The sequence below is a fragment of the Nannospalax galili genome, unplaced genomic scaffold (assembly GCF_000622305.1).
Source record: "Nannospalax galili isolate Female #2095 unplaced genomic scaffold, S.galili_v1.0 scaffold191, whole genome shotgun sequence".
Lineage (NCBI taxonomy): Eukaryota > Metazoa > Chordata > Mammalia > Rodentia > Spalacidae > Nannospalax > Nannospalax galili.
In genome coordinates, this window is record NW_008331484.1 from 4,625,125 (window position 1) to 4,635,752 (window position 10,628).

Genomic DNA, 10,628 nt, shown 5'->3' on the forward strand with positions numbered 1-10,628 from the left:
CTTCACATGTCTGAGTCTGTTTCACCTCAGTGAAATAAGATGGTAGGACTAGAAGCTCTCCAAGCTGTTCTGTGTCTTGACTGCATCTTTATTTCCTCTTGGAAAATCCGAACCATAGGCATTGCCTATTAGTGCTTCTAAGCTAAAATATACTTAATGATGCATTTGATGTCCTTGACATTTTTGGAGACATCTGTTGGTATTTAATGTCATTATCAGTCAGTGTTAATTCAATTTTAAATTGCTAAGTTTTATAAAAATACAGTTAACCAAACTATTTTCAGTATAACCTTAATGATTTTTAATGAGTTCTGATGAGTTTTTTCTTGTTGAACTTTTATAGCAGTAATGAATTACAAGTTTGTTTTACTCCCGGTAAAACCACTTGCCATTTCATTTTATTTGAAGTAAATGTAATTAATATGAGTTTAAATGGAAATATACACATTAAAACATGGTTAAACAGTTTGCTGTCATGAACGTCTAAATTAAAAATATGAAAAATATAGTCAAATTAATTCCTATTACAGAGAAACGTTTTATCCTTTAAACTCAGATCTTTATGTAATAGAGAATAATTTCTGTTCTGGAAATATCTGACCAACATGCTCTCATTGCTTCATTGGTGAAGATGAGTGGATAGTCTCACAACCTTTAATACCTTAAGTTCTTTCCCCTGTGTTGTAGCTTATTTCAACAATTCCAACTAGCCGTTTAAAATTCCTCAAAGAAGCTGGCCATGGAACACAAAAAGAAGAAATACCTGAGGAGGAATTAGCAGAAGATGTTGAAGAGATTGATCATGCTGAAAGGGAGTTGCGGCGTGGCCAAATCTTGTGGTTTAGAGGTCTGAACAGAATCCAAACTCAGGTATGGTTCTGGTAGAGAGGTAGGAGAGCTGATGGGAGCAAGGGGTTTTTACCTGGGGAGGAGGTCTGTGTTCTCTATAACTGCTTTTCTAGCCTTCCCAACCTAAAAAATTTATTCTTTTGAAAAAATACTACTGATGGATGAACTGAATGAAACTTTTAACTGATTATGAAAGAATGTGTCTTATATACCCTAAGCTTTTTTCCTTTTATTTTCCCCTTTCATCTCAAAATGCCACACTTGCCTATTTATCTGCTCTGTAAAAGTGCCTTTTTCTTTACTTTTTAAATGTTGATAGATGGAACGGTCCTTTCTCTTGTTCTCTCTCTCTTGCTGAGCAAGCTGTCACAATCTCTGATTCCTTGCAGATGGATGTAGTGAATGCTTTCCAGAGTGGAAGTTCCATTCAGGGGGCTCTAAGGCGGCAACCCTCCATCGCCAGCCAGCATCATGATGTAACAAATATTTCTACCCCTACACATGTAGTGTTTTCCTCTTCTACTGCTTCTACTACTGTGGGGTGTGAGTGTGTGTTCCTAAGTGCATGAAATTAACATTTCCTACTTCACACACCTAACGTTTCTCATTTTCTCCTTAATGTTTGAATTCATTGTTCAGGCTTTTCATAAAGCTTTCTTTTTGTAAAGTGGATTGAGACCTCAAAGTGTTGTCATTGTTGTTGTTTTATTTCTTAGAGGGTTAGATAACAGGTGGAGCAATTGGAACCAAAGATTAGATATGAAATCTGTGAGCTTGTCTCTATGCTAACTTTATAGCTAATATGGGGAATAAAATTGTGGCTTAGAATTTATGAAACTACTATAAATTTTTGAGTATATGCCTTGAACATGTTCATACTGCATGGTTCCCAGAAGCATGTGATTTGAAACTGAGATAAGTGGACCAGAAAAATGCATTTATAAAGCTAAAGAATGTAACATTTCAACTTTTACACAGTCCAATTGAGAAAAAAAGTTAGTAGCATGAAGAAAAGTTGTAATATATATAACCAGTTGCTTGCCTTCCTAACCAGACTTTATTTGCCTTGTTATGTGTATTTTTTAAGAAGAGGTCCCTGAATAAGCTTTTATACTATTTATATTGATTGGCTTCTTGGGCTTTTTCCATTTATGCAGTCACTTTAGCTTAAAACTGTCATAATGTTCTGCTCTTGCAAACAAAATTAGAGAAAGTATATTTTTCATTAATTACTGAATGATTCCATATTAATACCCACATATTGACTACTATTTAACTCATTATTAACAAAAAATTTTTTCAGGTTTTCAATTAATGACAGATTCTTTTTGCAAAGCCTTATAACTCACATTTTACTGCCAATTAGGGTCTTCTGATTTCTTAGTGAATTTTCAGTATATACAAACACTAAAAATATTAACCCAGCCACATCACTAAGATTCCTGAAATTATTAAAGCTAAAGTTCTATTGGGCAGAAACCTGTCTTTTTCATTTGCTGTCCAGCTAGCAAACAGCAAGGACTAGCCATGGCACACTGTGGAGAGTGAATTAAGGAACACAGTAGGACACACTTTTTATTCAATACCTGTTTGTTCACTGTTTGCATAAATAATTTTTATTTGATGTTTTTCACAATGTTATAAAACAAGCAGAACAAGAACTGTCCCCATTTTCCATGTGTGAACACTGACATAGTATAAACAATTTGCTAACAAGTATAGGCAGCACAGTATAAAGCAAAGCAGACAAAGTGCTCTAAAGACAAAGTGAACTTGTAACGCTAGGATGCTGCATTTACTTTGGCAGATAGGAGTTTTCCTTTTAAAACTTACCTGAATGAAATGGTAAATGTAAACTGCCTTGTGCTTGGTACAGTAATGTCTGTTGCATTCTTCCCCTGTGGATTTGGCACTATCTAGCTCACTCAGCCATTCATCCCAGAATGGTAGATGTTCCACAAACATTTATGAAAGAGCTGACACATGCCAGAGCTATTCTAGAGCCTCCAGAACCTGCAGTCCAGTAAAAGAAACAGCAAGAGTTGTAAATTTCTACTTGATAATGCACAGAATATTTGTTTCTGGGGTCCTTAGCCTCCTTGGAAAGTCACGAAGAGGCCAAGCTAAGACTTTTCTCTGAAAGACCTTAGTCCTTCCCCTAAAATTTGAAGTATTTCAAACCTCTGGACAAGTTGAGAGATTTAATATAGTACATGAATATCTTTATGTGGATTCACCACATCATACAATGTTTTGTGACCCTAGGCCTCATATGTTAATACTTCTTATCTGAACCATTTCCTTCTCTGAACCATTTAGAAATGGTAGATATGGTATTTCATTTCTACAGACTTTAGTATATACCTAAGAATAGTGTTCTATATTACTGTATTCAAAAAATTTAACACTGATACCATATTACCAAATAATATAGTCCATATTCAGATTTTTCCAGTTGCCCCAAAAATGTCCTTTTGTAGCTTTTTTTCATCTAGGATCTAAGAAACAATAATTTGTATCATCCCTTAGGCTGTAGCCTAGATCCGTTCCCTATTGTTATTTTTCATGACACAAACTTTTAGAAGAGTTTATACCTGTCATCCTTGTTGGTATTTTGTGTTGTTTTAGTTTTAGGGTGTTTGGTTGGTTGGTTTTGAGATGGTCTTATTCTGTAACCCAGGTTATCCTCAAACTCACAGTGATCCTTCTGCCTTAGTTTCGTGGGTGCTGGAGTTACAGGCATGAGCCACATGCCCAGCCTAGTGTCCTAGATTGGACACCCCCCACTGCTGGCCACAGACTCTTTTCTGGTATATACCTATATATAAAAACTCTTGAGTCTGTTGGATTCATGTGGTCAAGAGAGTGATACCTCACGTCAGGAAGTAGAGGTGGCAAAGGAAAGACAGTGCTGTTCATTCATTAGCATTTGAGGTGTTTACTTCTTTTGTATCTTAGGTTCTCAGAACATAAGGTATCCAGGGACTAGATCATATTTTGCTAGTGAGGTAATTGTTACATACAGTCACAGTAATTATATTGCTGTTATCTTAAATTTCTTTGAACCTTGCTGATGGAACATTGTTATGGGTGCTGCAGAATATCTGATAACAGAATTCATTTATTTTTTAATGTATGCATATACACATAATTTTAGTGTGGTTAATGGCAGCTTAATTACTTCTGTGTTTCTGCCCTAACATTGTATTGTCTTACAAATATTTATGAATGGGGCTGGAGAAATGGCTCATTGAAGAGTGCTTTGCTGTTCTTCTGGAGGACATAAATTCAAAGTATCTATATCAGGTGGCTCAAAACCACCTGTAACAGCACCTCTACAGGTTCCAACAGCATCTTCTGGCTTCTTCAGGCACCCACACACACATGTGGCACATACTCACTCACACATACACATAATTAAAAATTTTTTTTAAATCAATCTTTGGGGGCTGGAGAGATGGCTCAGTGGTTAAGAGCACTGGCTGTTCTTGTGTAGGACCCTGGTTCGGTTCCCAGCACCCACATGGCAGCTAACAGCCATCTGTAACTTCAGTTCCAGGGGATCCAGTGCTCTCTTCTGACCTCTGCAGGCATTGCACAACATGGGTACACTTACATACATGCAGGCAGGCAATACTGTGCACATAAAATAAAAATAATAAATAATATTTTTAAAGAATAACTTTTTTAAAAAACAAATCTCTGTAACTGACAAATTCCTTTGACTCATTTGGAACTCTTAATTTATTAAATAGAAGAAATAATCATGTCAACGTTGTCAAATACTAGACTTGGAACATCTCTAGAGAGTTTCACCTTTTTCCAGTCAGTCATCTACAAGCTCTTCGTTCTTTAAAGTCTCTAGGGAAAGCATTGCCTAATTCTTCCTTGTTTATAAAAATACTTAATTCTAATACCCTTCATCATTATTAAATCCTATTACTCAACAAATAATTAAGCCTCCTGCAAAAAAGAAAGAAAAATTGGTCTTTAAAGCAAAAGGTCTTCAGATTCTAGCCTGTGAGCTAAATCTACCATGCCTCCTGCCTTAGAAAATACATTTTATCAAAACACAGCTAATCTCTCATCTTTAAGTATTTCCTATGGGAGCTTTTGCACTGTGAGAGCAGAGTTGAGTAGTTATGAATGAGACCATATGGCTCAAAAAAATCCAGCATTTACTATCTGTCCATCGCAGAGAAAGATTCCAGATAACTGAACTATTACACAAGTGACTCGCCCTTTGAGAAAAGCCACTGTGCATTTATTTACTGAACTTAGAAAACTAGTCTAGAATTTGGGGGGGGGGGGGTTATAAAATATTTTTTACTCTACCACTAAAGTTCTTTAAATTAGTGTTTCTAATAAAAAATAATGGTGAATAAAAACTTCAAAAGTGGACATTCTATTGTAGAAGATTTTAAGCTTGTGATTAATTTAGTGCTGTATTTTAGAGCGGTCTGCCTGCATGCCATGTTTTCAGACATTATAGCTGATTGTGTTATTAAAAATTAGAATGCGTAGAAAAGCAGGTATTTTGCAGGGTACATGATATTGTTTTGATTTTTGTATTTCTTACATAGAAAGTGTTGTTTTGATTGATAATCACTTCAGTTTTTGATGTTTACCATATATGCTTCAGGCAGTTTTTCTTCTGTTGAATAATTTATTAAAATTTTTCTGGATGTAGAATCATTGAATTTTTCTTAGTTCTGATAATTTCAGGAAGTGTGTTCTGTACATAATAGGTCTTAATAAATTTGAAGTAGCAATTAAATATAAAGAAAGGATAACTAGCAAGGCTTAGATGGTCAGTAATGGGAAATTAGGGTTTCTGCTTAATATGTAATTCCTACCTGATATATCATGCATAAAATGATTCATCAGAATTACTTTTATATTGTGAGAATTTTACATATGAAATGCAGTGAAGGGTAAGTGTAAGTTAGTTCAGTATGTTTAGAGTTCTTTCTCCACCATTTGAAATAATTACTTTGAGGATGAAAATGTATTATTTTGGCTCACAGTTTTGGATGTTCCAGTCTGTGGTGCAGGAGCCACATTGCTCTTGGGTTGTGCTGAGTCAGCACATCATGACAGGAACACATAGTGGAGCAAAGTCATATATAATGAGTCAGGAGCAAAAAAAGGGAGGACAGGATAGAATCAATAATCCTCTTTATGAGCATGCCACCAATAACTCAGTGACCTCCTACAAGGCCCCACTTCTCACCCATACCACTGCCTTCCAGTGTCTGTACCCTGAGGAGCAAACTTTTAACACACAGGAGACATTCAAGATTGAACTACAGCACTGTGGCATGCTTTAGGTCAGGAGTACTTTTTAGTTATGTTCTTTATAAGTAGATAAAGAAATCTAGCCCAGGGACTCTTGGTTAATCTAGGTATTTGTTGTGTCTATCTACAGTGAAAACTATCCTTTTACTATATGCATAACTAACCACAGTCCTGTGGCATTGGAGGACGTGTAGGAAGGAAGCATAATTTTAATCTTTTTTAAATTTTTTATTTTTATTTTACGCGTATGAGTGTAATGCCTGCATATAGGTGGGTGCACCTGTGCTATGCAGTGCCCACGGAGGTCAGGAGAGGGCATTGGAGCCCCTGGAACTGGAGTTACAGATGGTTATGAACTTCCATGTGGGTGCTGGGAATCAAACCCACATCCTGTGCAAGAGCAGCTAGTACTCTTAACCGCTGAGCTATCTCTCCAGCCCAATAATTTTAATCTTGTGAAATGTTTTACTGTGGTGAAGGAAATGGCAAAGTAAGTGTGTATATGTTCTTTACTAACTTATGCATAACTCTTTTACTGACTTCCAAAGACCTAGAATTTGGAATTGAGAAACATGGGTCCTCAAACCCTTGGCATCAAGTTAAGCGTGACTGAACAAGGATCTCTTTTGCTCAGTTTCTTCATTTATAAAATATTTGAACAAAATATCTAAATGTCTTTTCCGTAAATTCAGATAGAGAAAACAGATTTTAGTTTTGATAAAGGAACTTTACTGGTTTCGTGTGTGTGTGTGTGTGTGTGTGTGTGTGTGTGTGTGTGTGTGTGTGTGTGTTGGGGGGGGGTCTGCACACCTGGTGCCCTTGCCTGCTCCATAGTTATCCCTCTCAGAACTTGAGAACTCACAACTGTCTGTCTTAAGGACATATATTTCTTTTAAGTGTTAGATTTTTTTTTTACAAATTTAACATATACCAAAAAAAAGGGATTTATTTCCTCCTCGAGTCTTACGTCTTTTACCCAAACTGGTTTAAAAACAAAATAGAGCTTGTGTATCTCTCCATTGACCACAGTGCCAGAAGCATCTTCAAATAAGCAACAACTTCAGGGTCATTTGAACCTTCACATTTGCTGACTGAGCCTCCGATTTGTATTCTTAGTGCCTGCTGGCTGCTGGCAGCAACAGATTTTTTTTTTTAAGGAAGTTATCTTTTTTTTTCTTTTTAAACTTCATAGATTAATATCAGGACAGTCAAAATACACGTTAAATACAGTCTTAGTTAGCTTTCTTTTGCTGTGATAAACACCATGAGCAGAAGCAACTTTGGGAGGAAAGAGTTTATTTGGCTTACACTTCCATTTCATCACTGAGGGGACAGACTCAGGGTAGGAACCTTGAGGCCAGAACCAAAGCAGAGACCATAGAGGAACACTTCTTACTGGCTTGCTCCTCTGGCCTGTGCTCAGCCTGCTTTTTTATATAACCCAGGACCCCTGCCCAGGGATGGCATCATCCATATTGAACTGGGCCCTCCTTCATCACTAAACAATCAAGAAAATGCCTCACAGAAATGCCTACAGGCCATTCTCATAGAGGAAATTCCCAGTCATGGCTCTGGTCTTCCCAGGTGTGTCAAGTGGCCAACTGAAGCTGTCCAGCACAAATGCCCTGTATAAATATCTGAAATTTATACAGTGTTCCATAACAAAACATTAACAATGTGTGTAGCAAGCATTCTTAACATCTCATGTGTTAAACATTTTATAGCAATAAAAGGTAAGGGAGCAAAAACAATTGAAAATGTGTTTGATGCAGTTTGTTAAAATAAATAGAAACACATGAATAAAATAGAATTGTAAAATAGTATATGATAAAATAGCAAGATAGTATAGACAAGATGCCTGGGCTCCAAATGTGGATATGGCCCAGCCAGGTCAACGTCAACTGCAAGGTTGTTGGAAATGGAGATTCTCCCTCTGCTGGGTGGGAATCTGCATTTTACCAAGATCTCCAGTTAATTCATATGCACATAGAAGTCTGAGAAGTTCTGGGATTCACAGGCTAAGACTGCACTAATGTACCGTAACAACCCCATAAAGAGTAGGAACCCATGTTACTTCCCATTTATAGATAGCTGAGGTATCCTTTGACCTCTATTCCTTAGCCTCATCTAGTAAATAGAAGACAGAAACACACTTTACTTCTCTCTGCTGTATTCTCTGTATACGAAGAGCCAAGTTAATATAGACTAAAGCAGCATATGAACAGGGATTGCTATACAGGAAAGAAAAATAGAGAGGGTTATTAGAAGGGCCCTAACTCTATACTCTTAAAATATGCATTTAAATGTTCTTTTGAATAAATTTCTTAATTACTATTATCCTATGAGATGATTTCAGTGGTTACTATTTTCTTCCGCAATATCGGGTGTTATTTCTCTTAGCCTGATGAGTAAGAGGTGCCTTTGTTAGTAAAATTAGAATTACATCAGAAGCAAATAGTGATTTGAACTGATGAGAGTGCTCAGCTGTATATGGATCTTATCTCTTAAAACTTGAATGACACTGCTTTATCAAAGCCTTTAGTCATCACTGCAGAGAAATTTTCATGCTTGTCATTAACCTTTCCTTTGTTACAGCAGCCCTCTAAGCAGAAAGGTAATTTGTTAAGCTATATGTCTAAATGTCATTACTAGAAAACTTTAAAACTTTGTCTTTTCCTTGGGAAATTTTTCCCAAAATAACAATGGATATTTTGTTTGTTTGGGATCTGTTTTTTCCAGAGAAGTATAGTGATTAACTTATGTTATAGAAAAAAAATACTAACACTTCGTAGAAAAATGGCATATACTCAAATATTTATAGCTGTTTAGTAGCATTTATAGATATTTGTTTGGGCTTTGTCTTTTAGTTTTTCATTGAGGGAGTGGTGGGGTAGATGTGAGTTCATTGTGGCATTTGGCTTATATTTGCTTGGCTCTTTCATAGTTGGTGACACCTAATTCCGAGCATGATAAATAGCATTCCTTTGTGCTTGACATTTTAGCTTCAGTTGTTTTTTAAAATACATTCTTTTTAATTTAAAGAAAAATCAGCAAAGCTTGTGTATGGTTAAGTTTTCATTATGTTTGTTTTTTGTTTGTTTTGTTTTCTTAGGGAAAAAATCCTATTAAATGGCTATTAAATTTTTAGCCAGTGACATTGAGATTTTGTTAGTGTTACTTTGAATATATACTTCTTAATTCTTAGATATGTGGTTTTGTTGTTCTGTAGTGTCCTACTAAAATATTCATTTTTTTACAGTGTATTGCAAGTTCCACTGCATTACATGCAAATATGATTCACTCATACCTAGCTGTTTGTGGATTCAAACTCATAGATAAACCATTTTTTTTAGTTAAGTTACTAGTGTACTGACATCTTTCTGTGTTTTCTGATATTTCCAGATTCGAGTGGTGAATGCATTTCGTAGTTCTTTATATGAAGGGTTAGAAAAGCCAGAATCAAGAAGTTCAATTCACAACTTTATGACACATCCTGAGTTTAGGATAGAAGATTCAGAGCCTCATATCCCCCTTATTGATGACACTGATGCTGAAGATGATGCTCCTACAAAACGCAACTCCAGCCCTCCACCCTCTCCTAATAAAAATAACAATGCTGTTGACAGCGGAATTCACCTTACAATAGAAATGAACAAGTCTGCTACCTCTTCATCCCCAGGAAGCCCACTACATAGTTTGGAAACATCGCTCTGATTGTAAGCTGAATGTTAACACACTAGCTGCATTGTAAAGAAACAAATTGAAACTGAGTCTTTTCACATATTGTGACAGACAAGATAGTATTCTTGTCTTTGGACTTCAACAGAAGACATACTTGTACGAATGTAGATTTATTTTTTTAAAAAAAAAAAAAGCAAAGCTTTCTGCCAGACTGAGGGTGCTTTTTGGGGGGTGGGAGAAATGAACTGACAGATAAACAGTAACTCAGCATAAGTGACCTGTGGATCATCAGTAGTACCTAAGAATGGTCCTGAACAGTGTATTAGCAGAGCTGTAGTTTATCTCAGTCATTGATGGGAGAGAGGGAGGAGTAAAGCTGGGTGAGACAGAGCCCTGGATCATTGAATTGATACTTTCATTTCTGCTGTTGGCTGTTAATAATTTGGATTATTTATGTTTATAAATGATACAGATCTGTTTACAAGGTTTGTAGATACTTTTTTTGTTCCTGTTCATAGATGGGAAGCTTCCTTATAACTGATGCAGAGAAAAATTAGTCCTTCAAATACTGCTGTATTTTCAGGAAAAAAAAGGGGTGTTTCTATTGAAACTGTACTAAATTTTTGCCTACAATTTACCCTGTTAAATATTGTAGAAGTGATGGACTGCGACTTGCAATTGTAAGCTGAATAAACCATTTCTTCCCCAAGTTGGTAGTGGTCAGAGTGTTTTGTCACAGCAATGAAGAAATAAACTAAGACAGTTCTTAAATACATTTACTACTTAATGGTTTTGAAACA

General features: G+C 36.1%; 1 protein-coding gene across 6 annotated transcripts in view; it reads left to right on the forward strand.

The window, feature by feature from the left end:
* The window catches only part of Atp2b1 (ATPase plasma membrane Ca2+ transporting 1), a 116,410-nt gene extending 106,005 nt beyond the window's left edge, over nt 1-10,405 (forward strand). For 4 of the 6 annotated variants that reach the window (XM_029559112.1, XM_029559125.1, XM_008823989.3 and 1 more), the window contains 3 exons: nt 688-870; nt 1,239-1,325; nt 9,550-10,405. In XM_029559112.1, coding sequence (XP_029414972.1) covers nt 688-870; nt 1,239-1,325; nt 9,550-9,861 — 582 coding nt within the window. In that variant the 3' untranslated portion in view covers nt 9,862-10,405. Of the gene's footprint in view, nt 1-687; nt 871-1,238; nt 1,393-9,549 lie in introns of all 6 variants that reach the window. The other 2 variants (XM_029559130.1, XM_029559129.1) reach the window with 2 other exon arrangements.
* The last annotated feature ends 223 nt before the right edge of the window (nt 10,406-10,628 follow it).